We start from the raw sequence: 26,190 nt of genomic DNA, 5'->3' as shown, positions 1-26,190 counted from the left end.
AGGGAGCAACTAAAGTCCTGGGTAATTATTTATTCACAGGATAAATCTCACACACCAACACCAGACATACCGGGAAAAAACCCCGCCCCCCACAGACTGAGACCACCACCTCCGTCTCCATCCTGCTTCTCCCATCTTTTTATTTGTAGAACTCGTGCTCCTGCTCGTCTTTCTTGATGACAGTCTTGTAGGCCTTCTCAAAGTCCTTGGCCAGCACAATGTAACGGTTCTCCCGGACAGCCAGCATGCCAGCCTTAAGGAGACAGGAAGGAGGGGAGAAAGTGTGAACGGGCAACATCAGCAGGAAGTAAAAGAATTTTTAAAAGGGGAGTACTAACTGCTGTCTAACACGCGGTACTAACCTCCTGGCAAATGGAGTTGATGTCGGCTCCAGAGATCTTATCCGGCCGTGCCACATCTGGAAGGAAGAGTGAAGGAAAGAGCAGGAGCAAATGGGCCCCGTGTGGCCGTTCTAGAAAAGGGGAGAAGACTGGCCTATATGACTGCAAAATCCCCCATTGGGAGCTGCCGCCTCTCCCGTTGAAATGAGAAAAGCGTCAGAGGGATTATCGGCAGCTGCTAATCTTGCATTTTTTTTGCTAAGGGGAGCACCTGCCGGGTGCGATGCAAGCCCTTCCACGGTAGGAGGCTGGCAGTGGGAGCTGGGAAGAGTCAGGCGACAGGTACACCCTAGCTGCCAACCCCTGTGCTCGAGGATGCTACGGTTACAAACTGGCCTCTTGCTCTTCATTCCCCTTTATTTAACAGCATTAGATAAAGAACTGTTGACCCTCCAGATGTTGTGGAACTCCCAACTCCCATCATCCCCAGACATTATGGCCAAAGGCCTGGGATGATGGGAGCTATATAGCTCAGCAACTTCTGGACGGCTGCAGGTTTCCTGCCCTGGCTTTATAGCACCGGCTTGCTCCCCATATTCACTGCCAGAAGGATTGGTGGGTAAGAGGGGTATTTTACCATCCAACCTTAAAAAACAAGAAATTAGTTCAGGAAACTTTATTCTGTTAGCAGGTCAAAGGGGGGGGCACACAAACAAAACATCTCTTGAGGTCAGCTCATTGGCCATTCTTCTAGTCCCCCCCGCCCTCCACCCATTTCTCCTCACTGCACTGTCCGGAAGGATACAATCCTCCAGATCCACCTCCTCAGACAGGTTCATCTTGCTGGTGATGGTGGTGAAGATCAACCGTTTTTGGCGCCGGTCTGGCAAGGGAAACTCAATTTTACGATCTAGGCGTCCTGGCCGGAGCAGAGCAGGATCCAGGGTGTCTGCTCGGTTCGTGGCCATTATCACCTAGAAGGGAACCAAGAGAGAACACCATTAAACCCAACTTCTTGATGCAAAAAATTAATGGCAGACTGTGAATTTGAGTTTGGTAAGTTAAGTGGAGAAAAGCCAACACTTGTTGGAACCCTTTAGGCAGGGATGGAAACTGGTGGCCTTCCAGATGCTGCTGGACTCCAACTCCCAAGGGGCCCAGGCCAAAACTCAGGGATGATGGGAGTTGTAGTTCGACAACATTTAGAGAGCCACAGCTTTCCCCATCTCTGCTTTAAATCCAGAGCTTATGCTAAAGAGGGGAATTCCCTTTCCAAGCCACTCAACCCTTCCCCTTGCCTTCCCACCCCCCGCTGCTGCTGCCCCACACAATGTACCTTGACGTTAACATTCTGGTCAAAGCCATCCATCTGGTTGAGTAGCTCCAGGAGAATGCGCTGAACCTCTCTATCAGCTGTAGAGAGACCAAGAAATTTATCAGCTGGGGCGCCCTGGAAGAGAGAGCTGCCCTTTCCTTACCCCGCCATAGCCAAAGTTTATTTGCGCTACCAACCCATCTTCCGGGATATCGTGCAAGCCTGGAATGCACTACACTGGCCTGTTAAGCCTTCATTCAGAGAACCTCAGGATTTATACAGCTGTCCAAGTTTCAAGTCCTCATTACTGCAGAGAAAAGACTGCAGAAGTCTTAGCAGTGCCCATTGAGGGTTTGGAGGATACGAGACCCACAAACAAGATGCTGTGGTGTAGAGTCTGCCTGTCTGGCATTCTAATCAGACAGCCATGTCCTTTTACAGGATACACCATTCCAGTCTGCCACTATAGGTTTCCATTCTCACCTACCCCCCCCCCCCCAGGCCGCTGAGCATGCTCAGGGTTTACTGGACTGTTTTGGGATACCCTCAGCCTTGGTTATGTTTCCCATTTCTGTAATATGTGAAGTTTCTCCAAGCCTGCTGCTAAACCCCTTCCTTCTCGTGTGCAGTTGGGTGCCATTTGTTTCCCCATCCCTGGTATACAAGGACAGAAAAGCAAGGACTTCTAGTGGTCTATGCCCATTTCCATTGCTGGGGATTGAACCAGGGACCTTTCTGCATGCAAAGTGAATGCCCTACTGCTTAGCTTACAGCCCTCCTAACCCTCCCTGCTTCTTCCACACCCAGCTGCCATCCTATTTCTTGCTCAACAGACCAAAATTTGCAAACCAGACTACACAAAATAAAGTGATCACCCGCACAAAATATGCCCGATTCACGCAAGTTGAAGAATTTGGATGTCCTTTTTGGAAAAAATATATTCCCCCATAGCAGAAGCATTAGCCTTACCAGGGCCAAGTTTGTCCTTTGGCTCTCACAGGCCAATCATATGCAGGGGTCACTGTGTTCAACTGACAAAGAACCACCGAAGCCCAGGGTTCTAGCACATTGTGACACTGCAAGGTTTGAGCAACACCTAGAGGGGGCAGCAGGAATTGCAGCAGCCCTACACCATTGGAGAGGCCGGACTCCGGCAGAAACTAGGGGTTACGCAACAAACACAGGATTCCCAAACTTTTATTTGCTGTATAAAACAGAAGAGGGAACTTCACCATTTCCCCAATCATTTGCTGGCTGTTTTCATCAGCTGGGGGGGGGGGGTCGGTCTAGTCAAGGGGGTTGGAGCAGCAGGTGAAAAGTTAAAGCAACTTCCTCCAGGTGGTATTTCCCAAATATATTTGAGGTTACAGCAGAGGAAGAGACTGGGAAGCAGGACTACTGCACTGGCTCTGATGACAGCCCAGCCCCCTTGCTCCTTCTGTCCCTGAAAAGTTTCTATTCCTGCCGGTCATTATAACTGTAATAACTGATCAGAGTTCATTTGCTTTCCTCTTCCCTCCCCCATCCCATTTCCTTTCATGCTGTGTCTGTTAAGACTGTAATCCTATGGGCAAGGACTGTCCTGTTTTTACCGATCGTATGTAAGCTGCTCTTCCCTAGTCCTTCCCTCTATTCAGGTGGCCACAGTTGCCCAAGAGCCCTCCCTCTCAGCTCCCTCTTCCCCAGTCACCAACTCACCCCCGGTCTGGGCATCAAAGCGCTTGGTGGCAATGGCGTCAATCTCGTCAATGAAAATGATGGCTGGGGCGTTCTCTTTGGCCAGGCGGAAGACGTCCCGCACCATGCGCGGCCCCTCGCCCAAGTACTTCTGCACAAACTCGGATCCTACTACCCGAATGAAGGCGGCTGGAGGGAAAGGCAGAGTTAGACCTAGCTCCTTTGGCATTCCGCGGTCTCCCAGGGAAACCCATCTTAACAGGGCCACCACCTCAGGAAGACCAAGGGATGCCAGCAAACCTACACCCAACTGGGTAGTGACGTATCCAAGGCAAGAGAACTGGTGCCCTGCTCACCTGTGGTGTGATGAGCCACTGCTTTAGCCAACATGGTTTTCCCACAACCAGGCGGGCCGTACATCAGCACCCCCCGCGGAGGGTCAATGCCAATCTGAAAAAAAGGGCCGAAGGGTGACGAAAGAACAACAAAAGAGGCCATCTCAAGGGCCCTTGTCACATCTCTCAACAGAATAAAACCCCACTTCCAAGTTGCTGCTTGCGTCTGATGGGATGTGCAGTTCCACAACATCTGGAGGGCCACAGGTTCCCCATCCCTGCCTCAGATGGTCCAGTCGCTACACCCAGAAGCCTCCCATCCATGCACCAACCACATCCAGATTTTGCTTCAATGATATTGTTGCATTGGGCACCGGCTGGACTAAGGGCTGGTCCAAGCACTGAGAAGGGCATGCACAAGTAAATCTTTGTGTGCACCCATGTAAAATATCCAGAAATAATAGCCAGGAAGCAATCCGGGCTCTGCTTGGGGATCTCCCTCCACTGGCAAGAAGGCACAGATGTTCTGTATACAAAGCAGCCCAAATATTAAAAGGCAGAAGGTGGGAACGCAGGACTGATAGCTACCAGCATATGCAAAAAGGGAGGTTTCCCTTTGCTGTGTTTTTCAATCACACATATGATGACCGATCCAGCTTAGGGCAGGAGAAAACGTGTGCTTTCTTCTTTGCAAAATGAACACAGGTGATGCAGTGCGGAGGATGCAGTTCTCTCTGCAATTCCACCCCACCCACTTCCTGTCCCAAGCAAACAAGTATTAATGGGAGTCATTAAGGGTAAAGGTTGTAGCTCAGCAGCAGAGCTTCTGTTCTGCATGCAGAGGGCTGCAAGTTCAATTCCTGGCACCTCCAGAAAACACTGTGAAGGTCCCTGAGCTGAAACCCTTGAGAGTCATTGCCAGTTAGTGGAAAATAGTGAGCTCGATGGGTCAGTGGTCTGACGGTATATGGCAGCGTTCTAGGATCACTGTTGTTGAAGCTAAGCAAGCATGAAGAGCCCCATGTAAGCCACCGCGAGCTTTCTAAAAGAAAAGTGGCAGATAACTATAGATACATGAATAACCGCCTATTTGTACACACACTGCACATACTTCCGGCATAGAAATTTAGATCACGTACCTGTTTGTAGAGTTCAAAGTGGGTAAGGGGCAGCTCTACTGCCTCCCTCACTTCCTGCTTCTGAATATCCATCCCACCAATGTCAGCATACATCACGTCTGGTTTCTGATCTGCTCAGAGAAGGGATGTGACCTCAGGTGTTTTCCTGCCCTTGGATCTCTTCCTACCCTGCTACATTCTTTCAAGTGCTACCTTGATTCCACTGGGCCTTTGTCTTCCTAGCCTTGGGCAGCCTTCCCCCCACCCCTGCCTGCTGTTTTGGACTACAACTCCCATCAGCCCCAGCCAGCACATGCTGGAGCTCCGTTGGGAGCCGCAGTTCCAACGTAAACCGCTTCATGCTCCTGGATCCGATGGGCAGTGCGAGCACAGCTTGCTCCAGAGAAAGCGCAACCAGGAGCTCACTTTAAGCTCCCAACTGTTCCTTCGCAGCCATACAAGTACCTGCCTGTCAGGTGTGCAGCAGGTAGGTGGGGTTTGCAAGGAATGTCCTTGCAAGCCAAATTGGGACTTGCGGTTCTGAGGTTCCCCACACCAAGGACTCTGAAGACAGCAAGTGCTGTCTTCTTACTGAAGGCATCCTGGAATCCCTGCCCATAGGCAGTCCATTAACAGGCCTCACCTCTCTGATCCAAAGGAGATTTGCCTTACCTGAAGTGAGCATCATGATACTGCTGTCGGCTTCAGGGGGCAATACGTCCACCAAGGCATTGCTGTGTTTATGCAGGGCCACAGAGGCGTTGGGTTTCAGCAGCTCCCGGTCAATGGTGCTCAGGATCCGGACGTAATAGTTGGAGCCTGAAGTGGAGACATAGCTATGAGATAAAAGACTGGAACCAGAGGCCACCAGGGAGACAAGCCAGCTCTTTTTCTCAAGCTGCAATGTAAGGGGAGGGGAGGGCTGGCATCCGCACTTAGCATCCCATGGCAGCTGCCAGAGCCCCAGCACCCTGGCAGGGCCAAACAATACTTGCCTCCCTTTACTTCTCCCGCCCTCCCCAAATCACACACACACTGAGCAGTGCCAGGTCTCCGAGTCTAGCTGCCATTTAAGTTTCCCACAATGCTCCTGGCATTGTGTCACTCCGGGGCATTGTGGGAAATTTGAATGGCAGTCCTCAGCAGTTCAATACAGCTCAGAATGCTGCTGATTGCTATTAGCCACCACTACCTGGGGCACACAAACAGAGCAGGGCCCCCTGCCAGAGCGGACTTTGTCGACTGCCTCCTCAAACCTGGAGTTGGTCCATTGCAGGTAGATGGGCAGGAGAAAAGAAGGGACCGTACCTGTGGTGGAACCAACAATGGCTGTGTTCTGATCCACCGCCTCCAGGAACTGGCCAATGACCAACGGAATGCTCTGGATTCGTTTCACCTCCTCCTGGGCATGCAGAAACTCCTTCTTTAGGTTCTTCTGCTCATCTTTGATGTACTCCTCTTGAACTTCCAGGAACTCCAGCTCTTGCTGTAATTTCTACAGGCAGGCACACAGAAATCCTGAATTACTACTCATGATATCGTATGAACGCGTAGGAAGGTGCCTTACACAGAGCACTGCTCCATCTAGCCAACCCTGACTGGCAGCAGCTCTGCAGGGTTTCAGGCAGAGGTCTCTCCCCAGCCCTGCCAGGAGATGCTGGGTATTGAACCTGGGACCTTCTGCATGTACAGCGGATCCTCTGCAACTGAACTAAGCCCTTCTCCATATGCAGCAAGCACAGACTTCTGCATGGACACCACTGCCCCCTCAACACTACAACTATAGCAGACAAGCTGTGTAGCCAGGGAGGTTGGGAATTTCTGGTCTTAAGAGTGTGAGATCTTCTACATACTGCAGAATCTGAATTATATCGATTTATATTTTTTTTAAGAAAGTCACGGAGAAAACCTTCAGAAAGGTAGAATAATTATAATCCTTCCCCGCAGACCCGAACATCTTCCTCTATGCCCTTACTTCCCCTCCTTAGTACCTCTTCTGTTCAACTTCCTAGTCCTTAAGAAAAAACAGTAATTCCTAAGCAGCTAGCTCACACTCCAGTCAACAACATACACCTGAGACCAACAATACAAAGACATTTGCGATATACAGTAAGGTGCAGTAACTCAAATTGTACACAGAATTCCCAGTGCCATCACATTTGCTTAAAGACACTGCAATAACGGCAGTTTTCTTTTCGATCCCATTCATAATGATCCACAACACGCAATTCAACCTCACCTTGCGGCAGTAAATTCCATAAATTATTTTCTGCAAGGTATTAACATTCCACAAAAAATTAATTCCGACAGAGCAGGCCAGAAACAATTTCTAACACATCCTTGCACCTCTCCGTCAAAAATGGCACTGCAGCAATGGTGCGCCTAACTCTTCTACTGCTCCACCAGTTTGCCTCTATAATGGGAGATGGTCTTGGAAAACCTCTGTGGCTCTGCTGCTATCTTGTCAATGGGGAATATTTGACTTGCGGGTCTCTCATCATATGTGACGTCACGCATGCAGCAGGTGGTGAAGTGTTTGCAAAGAAACAATCTGGAGGCTTAAGGTGTGCTCCCGATTTCTTTTCATGGCAAGCACTGCTGGCATTCAGCACCTTTTGAATTTGGCACCAAGAGCAAGCCCCAAAGACTGGTCCTGCTTGGGAGTTCCTGGATGGAAGTGGAGTTAATCCCTGCTGAAAGCAGGATTTGAAGGCACCACTGATCAACTGAGATCCCTCTGGGATCAGCTGCACTGAGGAATTCCCAAGTGCAGCCAACCTCTGCCTTAGCAGGGATTAACGGGCAGTGTTTGTAAAAGAATAGCAAGGGCACTTAGCCCACGGTCCTGATTTTCTCCTTTGAAGCTGAGTTACATGGTGATGTCAGGTGATTGACAGGTGAGTGGCCTTGTCCACCCAGCAAAGTGACTCCCAACAAATCATAGAATCATAGGGGTCATCTAATCCAACCCTCTGCAATGCAGGAATCTTTTGCCCAACGTGAGGCTCGAACCCACAACTCTAAGATTAAGAGAACCATGCCTTACCAACTGAGCTATCCTGGGAGCTTAGGATCCAGCCTGCCAACACGTTCCTGTTTCCCACCCCTGTTCTAAAGCAAAGGACCACACAACAGTTCCCTCCAGCGCCACAAACACAGAGCGCTACAACCTCACAGCTGAACAAGATCATCAGGTAGCTCACCTTGTAACGGCTGTACAGGTCCTCCACATCCTCAGCCTCAGGAACTAGGAAGGAGAGGCCAGTCTGAGGCCTTGAGATGGAGAGAGCAGGAAGCTCATCCTAGAATCAGGGAACACAAAGAAATTAGAATGTTTTGCTGCGGCTTCCTCCTACACAGGTTTCATCAGAGGTTAAGTTCTGCTACCTGTATCTATGTCACAAGTTCTGCGTGCATAAGATTTTCTGCCTTAAACTGTGACTTGGCGGACGGAGAGACCCTCCAGTTTTAAATACTTTAGGACAAATTCCAAAGGCATAGCTGTGATGAAAACTACTTCCGCTGTTCGAGTCAAAATAAATGTCCCGAACCCAGCAATGAGGACACGCGACTGGAAGTTTATTGGCAAAGAACACGATTATATCAGCTCCTAAGGGGCGAGAATCCCAGGCACTGCTCCTGCTAAACAGCTAGCTAGGCATTGCCTTCTTCAGACCTGTGCTCCAACCCAGACAGCTGGAGCAACTGTGTGACCATGCTTCCCTCAGCACATTTAAACACCCTTGTGGTGTGTACAAACAAACAACTTCTCCTGTGTAGCATCTCCAGCTGCTCCTGTCACTTTAAGCCCCTTGTTTTCCTTGGAGACAGCTGGGGAGGGAATAGAGGAGATTTTAAGAGCTCCCATCTCTCTCTGGGACTGCCTCTTCCTCCTCTGCACCTTCCTGCAACTCTTCTTCCTCCTCCTCCTTCTCTTCTCCTGACTCTGACTGCCAGACCTCTTCCCCTTCCCCCTGCCTCACGGGAGGTGTAGAACCCCACAAATTGCTGGCCCTTTCTCCTGGATCATCCTTCTCTGCCCACCCTTTGGACACCTGCCTACCCCTGACAATAAACCACCAAGCACTTTGCAAAGTCCAAATCAACACGCTGATGTTAATTATTGTTGTTCCACAAATCAGAGTGCAACACAACGCTGTTGCGTACCCCCCTCCTCTAAAAAAAGCTCTCTTGTTCTAAACTTCAGCCAGCCTGAAACAGAAGCCCGATAGTTCTGGCCAGGCAGGCAGAAAGTTGCAAGGGGGTGGGTAAGGGGCTAGAAAGAGGTGTGTTTTTCTCTCCCTTTCCTAAGGCATTATCTAGGGTACTCAGATTTGATGTCCCCCTTATGCACTCCTCCAAGATGCTTATGATTAGTTGTTAGGAGCCTAAGCAGGCAAATTTCCTCTTTGTTCCCCATCTCAGTTTCCTTTTCTTCCACCTGCAACTGTCAGCTTCAGCGTTCTGCAAATTCTGAAGGTTTCATCAGTGGGGAAGGGTGGATTAAAAAACAAAAAGATTTTTTTCTACCAATTTATACTTCTAAGCATCCAGAGCAGGCGTAGGCAAACTCCACCATCCAGATGTTTGGGACTACAATTCTCATCATCCCTGACCACTGGTCCTGTTAGCTTGGGATGATGGGAGTTGTAGTCCCAAAACATCTGGAGGGCAGAGTTTGCCCATGTCTAGTCCAGAGCGTCCCTGATTTTATGGGCCAGTGTCTGTATCACATCTAAACTAATTAGAACTCAACCACCTTAGTTTGCGTTTGAGGGGACAATCATTACCTATTTTTGCCTGGCACCTGAAGATATGTAACCATGGTGCCAGGTGAGCCTCCAAAGGAAGAACATTTCGCAAATGAGGAGCCAATGTTGAAAAGGCCCTGATCTCGTGATGCTACCCTCCGGATCCACCAGGGAGGGGGCATGTGAAGAAGGACCTCAGATGATGATCACAGGGTCCGGGTTGGTTCATATGGGGAGAGGTGGTCCTTGAAGTATTGCAGTCATGAGCTGTTTAAGGCTTTATGGGTCAAAAGCAACACTTTGAATTGTTTGTTTGTTACGTTTAAGGCAGCATCTGAAACACCAGCATCTGCCGAACCACAATAATCATTTATTGTCTGGAAAAACTCACAAGTGAGATCTGGCAACACTTTAAATGAGGGCAAGATTAATTAGCAATGGGATGTAGCAGGAGAAGGAAAGCAGGAGCCTGACAGAGGAAACCTAAATACGTGTCTACCCAGAGGGAAGTCCCACAAGGTAAGGGCCACAGCTCAGTGGTAAAGCCAGTGTTGGTGCCAGACTATTTTGCTCACTAGGCAAGGCTAACTACTTGTACCCGCACAAAAAATAAATAAATGCTAACTTCAATTTTCAGAAACATGTTTTGTAGAAAAATTGGAAAGCACAAAAAACATAGTTCCGATAAATGTATTTTAAACTGCAAGAATAAGTAATTACAACCATCTTTGACTGCCTTTCTCAACTACAAAGAAAATGTTTTAGCACACAAATCATTTTTAACAACCTTGCGAACTGAGATTTTAAAATTCAAGTCACTTTTTAAAAGCTTCCATTTCAGGCACATCAAAATATCACTCTGCGTGCCTTTTCCTAATTTTGTCACAGACTCCTTCGGGTCAAGTGCTGCCAAGCCAACCGGAAGCCTCTTTCCGCAGCATCCCTTGTGCGTACGCAAGCTTTTCTAAGTTTGAGAAACCGGGTTCAGAACGTACAAGTGAAACATGTATTGGGAATCCATAACAAAAAATGTAATCCGTTATTTTTTTATTTTTAAAAAAACTGTGCCTCTCTAAGGCCGGTACTGCCCACCCCCCTCTGAGGTCTGTGCCCCGTGAGGCTACCTACCTACCTGGCTTACTACTAGTTGACACCCTTGGGAGGAGCATCTGCTTTGAGTGCAGAAGAAAATCCCAGTTTGGATCCCCAGGCAGGGCTGGAAGAGGATTCCTGCCTGAAACCCCGGAAAGCCTGGCCGCTGCCAGTCAGTGCAGACAACACTGAGCCAGGTGGGCCAGTGTCCTGGTTGGGCACAAGGCACCTCCCTGCGCCCCTGTGCCCAATGGGGCCGACTCCTATCTCAGGGCTGCTGCTTACAAGCCTTTCCATGGGGCCGGGGGAAGTGGGGTCCAGTAGGGCAAAAAGCTAAAAGATCACGGTCCTCCTTCTCCAGGGCCCCACCAGCCCCGCAGTGACTCGGCACCTCGCCCGTCCCCCGCCGGCCTTCCAGGGCTTCAGCACCGCTGCTGCCTCGGCCCCAAAGCAGCAGAGGCGGTGGGGGGGAGGACGGCGAAGGAGGAAGATCCGGTCCGGCGCCGCCTTTCCTCCCCCACGACGCGCGTCCTGGCATCCCGTACCTGCGTCTTCTCCACCAGGATCCCGATCTCCTCCATTTCTCAGCTTAACAAGGCCAGGCTTCTTCTCTTCGCCGCTTCCGGGAGAAGCTGCCGGAAGCTGGCAGAGAGGCTGACGGGAGATGTAGTCCTTTTTCGAGAAAAGTGATGAGGGGGCGGGCAAAGTAGCCGGCGGGGTTGCGGGGGAGAGGTGATGGGAGTCGTAGGCCCCGCTGCCGCTTTGCAACCGGGACTCGCCTATTTGGAAACGGGACTTAGGGCGGGGGACTTTTCGGATTGTTGGATGAGGAGCTGGGGAGCCCCAACCACATTTGGAGGCCCGAGTAATTGTGGCGCCTCCGAGTAATTGTGGCGCCCTGTTTCTTCGTGGCCGTTTGCTTTCGAGGGCTAAGAGCCCGTTTCGTCGAATGGACGGAGCGTCGCTTCTTGCAGGGACGAAGCCTGTAATCGTTTAATGACCACCGACAGTGCAAATTCCAGTGGTAGATGCACGGGCTTGCGTTGCGTGCATATATTAAAGCACATTTCCCACTCAGGCCAGAGAACCCCGAGAACTGTAGTTTGCTCCTTGCAGAGCTATGCTTCCCAGCACCCTTAAACTTAGCTCCCAGGGTGTTTTCTGGGGCGCGTGTGCGTTTTCTAGGCATGGTGTGTAAGTATGCAAGCAAAGTCCACTGTTGGATGCTGATAATCGGCTCGCGCCAGCCCTGCGCTGCGGCCCCTCTGTTAATCTTGCAGCAGGTTGCACTTGGGGTCGTGGAGTGGTTTGGATCCCCCAAACTCATAATCCGGACTTGCAAAACGCCGCACCGGTTGCAGGAATGAAAGTCGCTTCGGTAGCGTTGTCCCCTCCCGGACCAGGGCAGTTTGCGCCTACAGAAAACGGCGCATTTTAACGTCTTAACAAATAAATCTCTTTTCCACTCGAAATTAAAAGACTCAAGTTAGAAAGATACATCTGCTTCGGGGATGGATGTGCCTGCTGCTCAGTAACAGGCAGGGTACAATACTGGGATTTCTCCGTTGCTTTCTATGGGCTGTGCGCACGCGCGCGTGTTTTAATAGGTTCCTGGGCACCATCCATTTACACCGCGGGTCATTCTACAACATTTCCTATCTCTACTAACAGGCCCGGCAGATGGTAAGAAGATACCCTACGGTACGTTCCCACCTTGCTGCCTTTCTTGACTGATAGGAGCGCCGGCCGAATGGCCTCTCCGTTCCCCGCCCACTTCCCTCTGATCGACAAGAGCTCTCAGCCAACTCCTGTCGCCGGTTCCTGGGACAAGAAACGGATACCGGTGGAGTGGAGGCGGAGGGGGAGAGAGAGAGAGAAAGAGAGATTAATCCCACCCCCGAGCCCCGCTTCTTGCCCGTGTGAGTGACAAGCCGACGAGTCAATGATTGGCCCCCACAGCCGAAACAACCCGGCTCACCTATTGGCGGAGGCTGTGGGCGGGCTCGCAGCCGGAGCGGCTCCACCCCTTTATGGTGGTTCTTTAACAGCAGGTAGGTAGGGAGGTGGTTTTCGGTGCCCTGGAGCGGGTGGGGAAGGGGGAGGCGATTCCGTCCACCCTCCGGCGGCGGGGAGGGAGGCCGCCTGCGGTGATTTCTGCCTCGGGGAATGGCGGCGGCGAGGGGCGGCGCCAGGGCTGTGGGTGAAGGGGGCTCCTTGGCCTAAGCGGGCTCCTTCCCTGTCTAGGGAACGGTACCCGTTTGCCCTTCAGCCGAGAGCATCTCTCCCGCCCCTTTTCAGCGGCCTGTTGAGAGAAACCGGGGGGCTTCAGTCCCTTTCTAAAAAGTGCATTTTGAAATATATACATTCCTAGATCTACGACTATATAAATAATTGCAGTAAGAAACGCGTGTTTTCAAAAGGGGCTTTTGGTGTTGTTGTTGGGGTGTCCAGGGGGATCTATACATGTGTGAAAGGAGGGTATTGTTTTTTCTGTTTTGTTTAATTATTTACTTGTTTCTGTCCTGTATTTTGTTCTGTGAACCCCCTTGAGATCTTATGATGAAGGGCAGCATAAAAACCTAATAAATAATAGTGATGATAATAAATTTGTTATCAATAATAATGTAATAAATAAACGTAATCTTAAGTGTCTGGAGCTAAAACAGGACCCTTGGCTAATCACTGCAGCTCAGCCTTTCTGCAAGCTGGGTGAAAAGCTGGCTTTCCTAGGTTTATTGATTTGTAAGTTTTGCTTATTATATTTCAATCCTCCTCAAGGAAGGGTGCAGCGTTTTTCATATGCAGACCTGATTTTTCTCCTCATAGCAACCCTGCGAGGGAGGCTAGGCTGAGAGATAGTGCTCGTATCCACACCATACGTTAAAAAGCACTCTGATACAGATCTTGGAGTTTATTTGTTCTTCAGGGAGCAAGTGGTTTCAGGCGGGAAGGTCTGAATGCACAAGTGGCTTGCACCCTAATCTCAGGCAGATTGCACCAGTCGCATCACAACCTTATTCTTTAAGATTCTCCCATACCACACATTACTTAAACAGAAACAGAAAAGTGGCTGGAGACCAGATGCAAAGGCAGATAAAACTCATTTGCCTTGAATTGTTTATGTAGAAGTGGGAATTGTGGTAGTTCTACCAGTCTACCTTGTTGCATAGAGGCAAGGAAAGAAGCATTTGCTAAAATTCCCTTTTTTACACAACAAACAAAAATAACCACTGTGTAACTCTTTTGTACTTCCACTACATCTGGACACCTGAATTTTAGAATTGGAGGTGGCCTTTGGAGCCATCTAGAAAAACTTTTTTCCTGAGAAAAACTGCTTTGGGGGTGGGGGGTGGATTGATGCTGCTGCCAATGAAGCTACACACAATGCACAGCTAGTTTCTTTCTTCAAACTGGTAGAATTAGTTTCTCTTAAGCTTAGCCTTTGAGGTAATAGAACCGGGAATAGAATGGAATAGAATAGGTAATTGGGGAGGGCTGTACAGATTATCTGGTCCAATGCCAACTGATCCCCCCCACACACACACATACACCTTATTGCAGAAAATTTCTGCATCCTGAACAGCTGGCTGTTTATCCTCTGCTTGGAGCTGTCCAGCATGGGACCCACCTTGGTTGATTGGTTCCATTATCAAACTGTTCTTAGTAATAGGAAGTTGTTGTTGGCACCCGTCTGTCCCTAGAGACAATGGAGTGCACCTCTGGAAGTCAAACGGTTAGAAAATCACAGCACCTGCTGTGGCTGCAAAGACTGATAACTTGTTATATATTAACAGCATCAAAGTGACCTCCCCAGGATGTAAGCCTGGGCAGTGTGTTTGGAGATCCTGGGCTGCCCAGATGACATGACCCCCCTCACAGCCTCACTAATGTGATCCAAACAAAAGCAGAGCAATACATTTGGCACTTGCTTGGCTGTAGGAGTTGCCGGAAGGAGGTGTACAAGGTGTCACCCAACCGTCTTGGGGACTGCACTCCAGATTTGTGTAGGGTTTACCCTGTAGACTTTTCTTCTCCTGAAGATATCCCACAAGGCAGCAGAGGTTTAGGATCAGAGTTTTCCTTTTCCTAGATGGGCTACCTTCTCATGTTAACAAGCTCCATCTGCCCAGAAATCTGCTCTTCTGTAACTTAAAGCCATCTATTTTTTCCTTCTGGGGTAACAGGAGACAAGTGTTTTTTCTTCTGCATCACAGCCATTCAGGTATTTGAAGAGTGCTGTATTGCACACACAAACACCCCACACCCTTCTCCAGGGTAAAATAAATGGTCTGTTCTTTCAACCTTTCCTCATACAACTTTTTCATATTTCTGACTATCTTCATTGCCATACTCTAAACCTGTTCCAATTTGTCTGCATTCATCTTAAAGTGTGGTGCCCAGTACTGGACATAGTTCTCATCTGGAGGTTTTATTAAAATGGAATGAATTGGAACACTTACTTCTTGTGATTTGAAAAACAATGTTGCCTAAATCATTAGTTTACTTTTGCACTCTAGAGACACAAGGATGCAGGGTTAACAAAATTAAAAGCTAAAAGCAAACACTGTTTTAAGATTAATATTGTTTTGAAGGTTAAGATTAAAGGTGGGTCCTTCAGGTTAAAAAATGAAGAGTGTTTAGACAACAGAACAGTGTCAGACTTCGGCTGGATGACCATGGGCCAGTCACTATCTTTCAGCCTAACCTACTTCACCATGTTGTTGTGGAGTTAAAACAGGGAAAATCCCTTTGTAAACTGCCCTTCTATTTGGAAGAAAGTTGAGAAACAATTATTTAGCCATAATTCTTATCTTCACCATGTTTTTAAGCACCTGGGGAACTAGGATTTTTCCAACATCAATTAGTGACAGCTGCATCTTCTGTTGTTTTAGCAGGTGAATAAGACTAGCTGACATTTAGTATGAAGATACCCTACTTTCCTGAAACTGGGTATACATACAAACCAGTGACTTTCTTAGTGGATTAACCTTGGGTTTTTGTTAACCTAGCTTCCTTCCTACAGGAGAAGCAGTACTCTAATGGCATTTTCTTAGGAGCTGGCGACCTGCCCTGGATTGATTCCTCTCCATCTAGTATGAATGGAAAGATGTAGCTATTGTGGCCGCCCTGAGTTCAGATTCCTGGGTTTGGAGGCTGCAGGAAGCTCTGTATAAATGACACATGGAGGTGGGTCAAGCATCACCTACAAGGCGTTCCTTGCATGGAGATTGGGAACCTTGAAATCCCTTGCATTTAAATTCCCTTTCTTGGTATCTGGGTTGCCGGTGCATGGACTTCCATAGGCCAGACTTTTTGCGTCTTAACTTCCACCAACAAAACTCTTCGATTTTCCTTGGTAATGATGAGGCGTGACAGACCACAAGAGCGGGCAGCCAGTTGGCCAGCAGAGCACATCAAGGTGCTCCTTGCCCTGTGGACCGAGGCAGCAGTCGCTCACGATCTTAGTTCTCATGGGAGGAACCGTGCAGTATATGATGGCATTTCCCAGCGCCTCGCAGAAATGGGCATTTACCGAACTGGGGACCAGTGCCGGGAGAAAATGAAAGGCTTGAAAGTGGCTTACCGGAAAGCAAAAGAAAATAACTCAGTTGGGCGACCACCCATCAAGTGTCCATTTTATGATGAGATCGACCAGATAATGACACAGTATATAAACTGCAGACCAGGCTTTCCCTCAGAAGCTGGTGAGGGGTCCGGTATCTCTGCAGACAGACAGGAAGGTATTTCTATATCTGAGCCCTGGGGGACCCAGTCCAGCATCAGTGAGCGGTGGGGGTCTCAGGTCTCTGGCCACTGGTTGTCACAGACTGCTGCCTCTGAAAGCCAAGGGACTGATGAATTCAGCTATGCCCAGGCAGAGTCTCAGGATGCCTTCGGTGAGATCCAAGTCATCCCAGTTCAAGTGAAAGAAGAGGAATCGGAAGATGAAATATCACCTGAGCTTGGTAAGCTCCATTGTTCGTTTTGCCTGGTTTATTTCAGCAGAGCCCCTCCTGAAGGATACTCAGGTGTGGCTGACATCTTTTATTTGAATTATTTGTTTAATTAGAGCCTTTTACTGGGTATTTAGCCTCCAAGACCTCTGACCTACACTTCCCTATATTCTTAGCACCCACATATGTGTCAAGTGCTTGCTTCTCCTCTGCTTTCCTGAGAAGACTTTCTAGATGCCTCTCAAGTTCTGCTGTCTTTGTCCCCTTGTATTGTAATCTTTTTTGCCTATCACAAAATTGCACTTTATTGTCTAATAATCAGACCAAAAATAGCTTAGACTTAGACAGTTGGGGCACCTGTCCAAGATGAATGTATTCCATGAAAGAGATTACTATGACACCAACTAGGGTAATGAATTGCAGCACTTTCGTCCCTTTGGACCGCAGGATCCTCCATTATAAATAACATGCTCTCTTTCTAGTTTGTTAGCCTTGTCCAGTTGATTCATCTTGAACTTTAAGATTGTCTCTTAAAGGTCAAGAGCTCCTAGCACCATATGTACATATGCATCCTAGTGGGTGCAAGTTGTACTAATTCCATCATAATTTCATAATTTGTCATCTGGGTAGCTGCAGTACAGCTGTTTTTACCTACACCTTGGCCACAATTTCAGGGTCAGTTCCAGCAGAAACTTTTTTGCACTCATGGGGTCACGTTTTAAAAAGTGATTCTGCATATGCTTACATTTTAAAATGTTACACAGTGGATTTAGTTTTTCTAAATAGATATCCTAGATCACTGCCCTTGGACTCATCCTGCAAAAGGTACATGACAATCAAATAAAAGCCAAATCATGCATTCAGAAGAAAGCATGTGGTGCATTCTTCATAGAACTCTCTAGCATGTAGGTCATGGATGTTGTGTGTCTGAATGCTCTCCCAGGTCAAAAAGCTAAAGCACTTTCCCCTTAGGCACTAACTCTCTACATGCAGGGAATATTTGATGTAGTACAAAAGCTTGGTTTCTTAACATGCATTTTGAAGTGATTTAATCTCGTGAGGATTGTAGTGGTTGCTTTTTTGGAAGTTTGACTCAGCTCTCGTTCCTTATAGACCAGCATGCTTTGTCACTAAGATGGAATGTATCCTGGGTATATGCACACCATTGCATTTCTCTGGATATTCATTGTGCTTTGTTGCTTTCCTTATAGATGTGGCCTCTCCTATAGTGATGGAGACCCAGCCTGCACCAAGACATCTCATATCCATGCTCGACCAACGTCCCCACCTCCGAACCCGGAAACAAAAAGCTCAGGGAGATGGGCAGTCAAGCTTCTCAAGGGGCACTGGGCAGAAATATGGGCGTTCACATCAGCTGGAAGTGCAGAGAATGCAGAGACAGGTTGCCAACCAAGCAGAGGAGAAGCAGAGTTTAGCAGAGTTCATCCAGCATGACAGGGAGATGCGCCGGGAGGATAGGGAGTTCCAGGCCCAGCTCTTTGAGAAGCTTTTTCAGAAGCAAACCGAGCTTGTCCAAGCACTGACTCAGCGACCTCCTGCCAGTCCTACCTCCAACGCTTGTACCAACGCTTTGCACACCTTGCAGATGTCAACAAAGAATGGATCAGGAACAGCTGCAGGCCCTGGCTCACAGCTACAGGCTTTGCTAGAACAGATAATGCAAGCTGATGTAGCAGGAAAGGGCTTAACCAGACTTCCTGTGAAGGAGGCACTTGGAGGAACAGTGAAAGTGCCCCCTGACGTGCAGTATTGGACTGCTGAAGAGATACTGAGATGGCTACTATCTCAGCAGTCTCCTGGAGACCAATGCCAAGAGTTGCTGACAGGCCTGAGGCCTCCTCCTATGGCAGGGCACATGGGGACAACAGGAAAGGGTGATAACCCAGAGGCACACCTCTCTGTTTTGAATCCATTGTGTGATTCCTTCCAGAGTTCTGGACAGCAAGATAAAGGCCAACTTCATAGCAAGACCCAACAACTCTGTGGCAGCAATTGTGCTAAAGCACTGGAAACAGACATAGACTTAGAGACACAGCGTCAGTCTTTCAGGCAGTTCCGCTACCAGGAAGCCCAGGGACCCCAAGAGGTTTACAGGTGTCTGTGGGGACTTTCCTATCAATGGCTGAGGCCAGATGTCCGCAGCAAAGAGCAGATCATGGAGCTGCTGGTGGTTGAGCAGTTTTTGAATATTTTGCCGGACGAAATCCAGACTTTGGTGCGTGAATGTCAACCAGAAAATGGCAAGGAGGCTGTGGCCCTGGCAGAGAGGTTTCAGCTTCACTTTGAGTCCAAGAGGCAAAGGGACCAGGTAGGATCATATTTCTGATTGTTTCTGATTCTTGCTTGGAGCTGACTTTACACAGGTTTCTCCTTGGCCAAAGGACACTAGATAGAAACCTAAGAATTCTAGCCCTCAGCTTTTAGAAGGAAGGGACAGAGATTTTTGGCAAGGTGGGGACAGGTTGGGGATTGAGTAGGCAGGAACAGTATGTTCTGCAAGGCACGGAAGCCTGTCTTCTGATTCCTGGAAACCATGCCTGCTATTCCCTCGGGTTTCTTGGCCTTTGGTTAACACTGTATGGCAGGGGTGCAGAATTGGATACAGATGGCAATCTGGATCTATCTGCTTACTGGCAGGCTACATTTGGCAGGTAGACAATCAAACCACACAGCACTTTCAAGCCCTGACAATCCAAGCAAATTGTTGGTGCTTGAGGAGCCTTGAGTGCATTGCTTCCCAAGCACTGACAATCAGCTGATAGTCTGTGGTGTTTGGAAAGCACTGTGCAAGGGGCTTTGCAGGCACCACCAACCAGCTGAATGTCAGCACATGTAAAGCGCCTTTCATCCAAGCCTTGCCTTTATCTATTCCATACTTCACATCATATATGTCTTGGATGTTGCTTGGCCAAAATGGGGAGGGCAGACCTGGCCTGCTATTGTGACTATTCAAACTTTTTCTAGACAACTATGATGGCAGAGTTTGCTTTTTAAAAACAACGGACATTTCATTAGTACAAAACATCAGATTCTTAGCAACACATCCATGAAGGTAGGATACACTCAGTCTTATTAGGACTCGGGTGTATACAGTAGGATTCAGTCTTTAAGGAACATTTAGAATGAGTTGGCTCTCCAGTAACAAACAGCAAGTTTAAATCATCCATGGTTCACAGATAACAGGGACCAACACCGACATCCTTGGTGAAACTAAAGGGCCTGTTAACTTGAGCAGAAGGTGATGAATGCAGATGTGGCATTCTTACTGTTCCAGGCACGGGTGATATCCGATGACATGGTAGCAGATTCCCCCCAAGAAGAATTGGATGAGGATCGGAGACCATCTTGCATCAAAGGCAGTCAAGAGAACCTTAGGAAAGTTGGTAAGGAATGCCTTCCTAGATTGCATTAGGTCATAGAACTCTATCCTTACTTTTCCAGGTTCATGGGATTACTTGTTGAGGAAATGCCTGACATTATTTCTCCCTCGCCTGCCACCCCTCATAATAATTACATCTATTGCTTGGCAGTAAACCTGCTCCTGCTTTCATCTGCTTAACATAAGGGCTCTAAAATAAAATTTACTCCGAATTCTACCACTTTCTCCTTTGAGCACTTCATGCTACAGGAGACTACAGTATGCTGCCTTCTCAGGTGCCAGAGAGTATAGTAAACCTATAGTAGGTTTGGCCAATTATTTATGTTGAGGACAGCAGAAATGTTTTTGCGTGGAATTTGCAACCCTTCCATATTTGCCTCTTCACACTGGGATGATTGGAACTACTGCTAGATACAGGATCATGGTTGTAAGAATGCTTTGATTGGTAATTATTTTTTCCATAAAAAAATAATTATTAATTTTTGTAGAGTTGGATGGGACTTACGTCTAGTGAGTCAAATCCTGCACTGCTAAACAAGAGCATTAATACAATTCATCCCACAACTACATGTCATCTGTCAACAAACAAAATAGCAGATGAAACCACAGGAACCACCAAAACAATGAAAATGGTATTAAAGAGATTTATAAATTGCCATTTCTGCGGGAGGCAGTGGAAGACAGGAGTGCCTGGCGTGCTCTGGTCCATGGGGTCACGAAGAGTCGGACACGACTAAACGACTAAACAACAACAATAAATTGCCATGCCTGCAAGTAATAAGAACATACTCTGGCTTCTCTTCAGATCGTATAAATCTTTCACCTATGCAAATATAAGTTGTAGCTAGGGTTGTGTGATAATTACAACAATTTCTCAAAATGCCTCAAATTATTTTGATGAGATCTCCTGGACTGTGTCCTGCTTCACGCTTCAAAAATTATATTCACTAGCCTATCTGATCTTCAGGGGGAAAGATCCTGCCTGACTCTAAAAGGGTCAGTCAGTCAGATTTTTAACATGAAGAAAAACTATCTTCCAAGTCACCTTAAGGGAAATTTTATTAAGAGTTATATTGAAAGGGTGGCGGAGGTATGTTTCTTTGTATACATGGAGTGGAAAAGATATGCCACGCTTCAAAGGAGAAAATACATCCTTATTATCAGAGTGTGAATTCTCTTTAGGAGAATGTGATACATTAGGTGTCCTTATTGAGTGGGCCTTGAGAATACACTTTTTTCAGTCTCCATTAATCATCTGTAATATGGAAATAACGGTAACCCACCTCAGTGTTTTTGTGGTAGAGGAAGACTGCCAAGCATCTTTTGCATTCAGAGGACTGTATTCATGATTATTCATGGCCCTTCCTGATGATTTGTATCCTAAGAAACCTGTTAAATAAGGAAACCTTGTCCTCTAGGGGTGAGTGGAGCCCTGCGGCATCTGTGGGCCTGGAACCCAGATCTTCTGATTCCCAGCCTAGGGCCTTAACCACAAGCCCATCTGTTATTTTTCTATCTTGGCAGGTCTCTCAAGATAAACTTATTCTCCATCTTCAGGTACAGAAGCACACCTTCGGCTGAGGAAGAGACCAAAGTCAGGTCCAAGGGAACGGACCGTGGCCACAGAAGATGGAGAACATGGAGAGGCAGCAACAAAGCAAAGGAAACCGAATGATAACTCAGAGGAGACATCTGAGGCTGGGGAGAAAGCTAAGCAAATGCCAACCCCTGCACCAGGAAAGCAAGCTGGGAAAGCGAAAGGGCGGGGAAGATCTGTTTCCGGGTGCAATGTTGCTGTGGCTGTAGAGAGTCTGGTTGAGGGGGAAGCTAAGATGGAGGGCAGTGGTAGGGTTTCAAAGGCTCTGAATGGGGTGCTCTCTTCTAATTCATCCTGCGAGCAGAAAGCAACAGCTGGCCTTGGGCCATCTCAACTGGTCTTTGACAAGGATGGCAATGCGTCCTGCCCCCAAGGAGGGAATGATGGTCACATATCTCCTGAGGCAGATAGACCTTCACTCAGTGACAGCATTGAGATGTTGCTGCACTCTCCCTGGAGTGGAAACGGCAGTGGCGACACCACCCACGATGGGCCACCAGGCTCCAGAATGCTACCTCCATGTGCCAGATGCACCGTATTAAAGGCTGAGCTGGACACTGTGCGAGAGGAGCTCCGACTAACCCAAGGTAACTGTTGGCATGAGCAGACAGAGGTTGTTTCATTGTGGTGCCATGGGTTGCCTCTCAGGCACCTATATTGTGACTGCATGGAATTGGTGGGTTCCGTTATTATGCCCACTCATGGGAATGCCAGTGAAAACAAGATTCCCACATGGCAAGTCCCACTGCCTCCTTCTGTCATAATGTCCAGGGGCACCTGCCATGTGAACAGCGCGTTGATGCTGAGTGATGTAGCAGATGCTTCTAGATGCTATGGCATGAAGTGGGAGAACCCCCATGGTGGCATACTCCAGTGGGGTGTGGGGTATTGTCTTTATATTACTATGTTACTGTATTTTGTGTTCATATAATAAGGACTGAGAGATTGTTGGGGGGGGGCTCGTTTAATCTCACTGTAAACAAGTGGTACAGTGACAAGAAGAATCTGAAGATACAAGAAGTATCTGAAGAAGTGTGCATGCACACGAAAGCTCATACCTATGACAAACTTAGTTGGTCTCTAAGGTGCTACTGGAAGGATTTTTTTTATTTTGTAGTGACAATAAAGTATTTTTATTTCTATATGTTGCAAACCGTCGTACCGTGTTTCTCATATTATAAGACATGTCTTATATTTATTTTTTCCTCAAAAAAACACACTAAGGCTTATTTTCAAGGGATGTCTTATTTTTTTCCTCCTCCTCCTGCCGCGGCCGGCATTGCTGCTGCGCCTATCACTATGTCTTATTTTCGGGGTATGGCTTATATTCCTTGAATGCTTAAAAATCCTGCTATGGCTTATTTTATGGGTATGTCTTAAAATATGAGAAACAGGGTATATAAATTCAATAAATTAGCATAATCCACTTTCCATAGAAAAGCAGAATATACATTTAATACAGATTGTGTATTAGATATAGTATACAGTGGTACCTCGGTTTGAGACCGCCTTGGGGAGCAACTGCTTCGGTTTCCGACCACCTCGGACCTGGAAGTGTTTACATCCGGGTTCCGTGGCGCTCGGATGCACAGAAGCGATTCGTGCAGTGTGTGCGTGCGCAGAAGTGCTCTATCGACGCTTCGCGCACACGCAGAAGCGTGCCTTGGGGATCGACGAACTCGCAAAGCGAGGTACAACTGTATGTAAATTTAAATTTAATTAAAAATGGCACAGTTTGTAAGGTGAACACAAGCAAAGAACAGATGATGTCATGGTATGATGATCTAGAAAAGGCTTTGCAGAAGTGGGTTTTGAGCATGGATTTAAAGCAGGGGAGGCAAATGGTGAGTAGACAGTGATTATTCCAGACATAGAGAGTGGCACAATACTAGGCAGAAGGGGAGATGTGAACAATAGCAGACAAGAGAGAAATGTTAGAATGATAACAGATGAGAGCTAGAAGTTGGGAGTGAAGAACTTTATACTTAATGATTTGCACTCCAGGGTTTTAAAAGTTGATCCATAAAGCTAGTGCAGCAATAAAAAGAGAGGGGTATGAGGTGTATATTAAAAGACTTCAAAAAAGAAAAGAGATTATTGGCTAATGAAAGATGACAGAAAGGAATGTTCTGGGGGTGGCCAACCTGTACCCCCCCCAGCAAGCATAGCCAATGGTCAGTGATGGGAGCTGTAATCCCAACATCATCTGCAGGACCACAGGTTAACTACCACTGCTCTAATAAGAATTGTTGGCAATGCTACCTGGAAGTCGTACAGACTGCTCCATCAGTGAGGATTGTTATATTTATTTTTTCATTTGTACAGCTTCCACACTATATGGGTTGAGTGGTACCTCTTTACAAGACTTATCAGAAGCTCTTGGCACTATTGTGCACATCCTCAGCAACAGGAAGTCGCTGTCCGCAACAAACACATCCCAGAATATTGCCGAAATTCCCAGCAAGCCAGTATGGCGAGAGAGAAATGTAAGTCTCCTCTCTTTGCTATCCATGTTTAAAAGCAAACTGTTATTTCCACCTCTCATTTTTTTTCTTTTTCAGCAACAAATGCTTGTTATTATGCCTCTCTCCATACTGATAAGTTTGAATAATTCATAAAATGTAGGCAATCTAGCCTGAAGAGGGCTTACTGCTTCCCTTTTCTCTTGGTCTAGATCAGGGTTGGGATCACGCCTGTGAAGAGCTTGTCTGAGGCCTCGGGTGGGAGTCTTGTTAGATTAAAGTTATAAACTCAACCAGAAAAGCAGCCGCTCCCTGGAGGGTCCCCCCAATCAGCTTAGTCCTCCAAAGCCTGGGAAAAGTGTACCCGCCTGCCCCACTGCCCGGTCTGCACTGGCCTGGTTGGGATACCTGTAGCCTTCCAGCTGTTGGATTCCCATCACCCCACCCAACATGGTGTGTGATAAGGGATCCAATGGTCCAGTGGCCCAATAACATCTAGAGGTCACCAGGTTCCTCATCCCTGCTCCAATACAGCTCCCTCACAGGATCACTTGGTCTGCTCAAACTGGGTGGCTTCATTGGAGCTTGGGGAAGGCAACCAGTGTGGGAGCAGACCAGGCCAAAGTTCCATTCCAGAAGTAATTATCCAGGTAGCAGATGAAAAAGACAGTGATTAGGACTCTTAAGTCTTCTTTTAATAGTTTGGTTTCCTCTTGTTTCTTAATGAGAAGTTAAAGCAAATTTCTGAATATCTGGTATTGGATAATTTTGGGAGATGGAGGACAGATTGAAGCAGTTGAGGAATGTTGAAAGTGGCATTGGTTTCTGGAAAATCTTAACCATTTCTGCTGTTAATTTCTGTGGTAAATTTTCATTTCCTGACTGTTATATATATAAAACGTTTAATTGGATACTAACTTTGCTCTCTCCTCAGCATTTCTGAAACATAAGCTGAGCATCAAGAAATTGAGCATCAAGAAATTCAGCAGCAATATTGACGCTAGGATGAGGACCTGAATTAAAAGGAAAAAGCTCCTTCAGCTCTTGGTTGTCTGAGACAGCCAATCTTGCTACATTCATTATCTTTTGTCCCTGACCCCTACCCTTAGCATATCATGTAAGTTGCTCAGACTGCAGCAGGCTCTAGAGCTGAAGCTCTTTGCCTGCTGTGGTGCAAATGTTGACTGTCATTACTGTCCTTCTAATGTTACTCTAGGATTTGTTTGTTTTTATACTGTAGTACCTGTTTCTTTCCTGCTTAGCTCTAAATAAAGCAACTGGGAACGTTTTTGTATATTGTCTGTGGGCACTAAATAGCATGGGTGTTGAACCAATTGGCAGAGATTCCTGTTCAGGCCTCAAGTCAGAAATACCTAAATCAAAGGTGCACACTGCCTCCAGAGGGAACATTGTACTAGGCAAAGGCTGTGAAATGGTCTAGTTTAGTATTTATGTTTAGTCAATTTTTCATACCTTGAAAGTTACAAAAAGAACCATGGACTCTGGTTCTTACCATAGTGCTTGAAGGTATGAGCAAAAAAAAGGCAGGTGTGGAGAGAGGAGGAGAGATGAAATATGCAAGGGTAGCAAGAAGTGGATGTGAACTAATACAGTACACATATTTAATTTCATGGTGGTGATGGATAGTTTCTCATGCTATGTTTTACGGGGGGGGGGGTTGACCCACGGGCAACATCTCAGTGCCTTAAGCACACCTTCATTATCTGAACTGATGCAGCTGTCTTATGTGAAGTCGGACTACTGGTCTTTCTAGCTGATAGGATTGCTTTGGGGTAAGAGTCTTTCCCAACCCTGCGACTTGAAATTCATTGAATTATGGTATAGAGCAGGAATTGAACCTGGGACTCCTCCAGAAAAGGTATATATAAACGACAGCTGCAGATAATTGAATTGGAGCATTTATTTTGTGGGTAACCAAAGAGAATTACCATAATTTAATAATATACAAGGAACATCAATTAATAAATGAGTTTAAAATTAATAAAATGTGTCATTAGACCTACTGTGAAGGTTCCTTTTCTGCAGGGAATGGAGGGGATCCTTGCATGGGTTGTCCCTCTCACTCACTCTACTAAACAGGAATATGCAAATTAGAGCTGTTCTTACCTTGCAGCAGGAAAGCGACCT

General features: G+C 47.2%; 2 protein-coding genes across 4 annotated transcripts; one reads left to right on the top strand and one right to left on the bottom strand.

The window, feature by feature from the left end:
- PSMC4 (proteasome 26S subunit, ATPase 4) lies at positions 1–11,235 on the bottom strand. Its single transcript, XM_035117729.2, has 11 exons — positions 11,175–11,235; positions 7,990–8,088; positions 6,095–6,281; positions 5,459–5,605; positions 4,808–4,917; positions 3,690–3,783; positions 3,355–3,522; positions 1,678–1,754; positions 1,147–1,315; positions 363–418; positions 1–253 (listed from the first exon to the last, which is right to left on the bottom strand). The coding sequence occupies exons 1-11, from the start codon at positions 11,208–11,210 to the stop codon at positions 140–142; spliced, it is 1,257 nt and encodes a 418-aa protein (XP_034973620.1). The 5' UTR covers positions 11,211–11,235; the 3' UTR covers positions 1–139.
- Positions 11,236–12,443: 1,208 nt separating this feature from the next.
- On the top strand, positions 12,444–25,332 carry LOC118087551 (uncharacterized). 3 transcript variants are annotated; one of them, XM_035120313.2, is made up of 7 exons: positions 12,584–12,680; positions 15,653–16,595; positions 17,795–18,912; positions 19,879–19,987; positions 21,541–22,167; positions 23,906–24,066; positions 24,977–25,332. In XM_035120313.2, exons 2-7 carry the CDS (start codon positions 15,989–15,991, stop codon positions 24,983–24,985), a joined length of 2,631 nt encoding a protein of 876 aa, XP_034976204.2. In that variant the 5' UTR covers positions 12,584–12,680; positions 15,653–15,988; the 3' UTR covers positions 24,986–25,332. The 3 variants fall into 3 exon arrangements, with proteins under 3 accessions (XP_034976205.2, XP_034976204.2, XP_034976203.2); XM_035120312.2 differs by having other exon boundaries at positions 12,651–12,680; positions 15,639–16,595; XM_035120314.2 differs by lacking the exon at positions 15,653–16,595 and having other exon boundaries at positions 12,444–12,680.
- Positions 25,333–26,190: the final 858 nt, after the last annotated feature.

The sequence above is a fragment of the Zootoca vivipara genome, chromosome 6 (assembly GCF_963506605.1).
Source record: "Zootoca vivipara chromosome 6, rZooViv1.1, whole genome shotgun sequence".
NCBI lineage: Eukaryota > Metazoa > Chordata > Lepidosauria > Squamata > Lacertidae > Zootoca > Zootoca vivipara.
The sequence above is the reverse complement of the archived record's forward strand: the minus strand, read 5'-3'. Positions and strand labels throughout refer to the sequence as shown.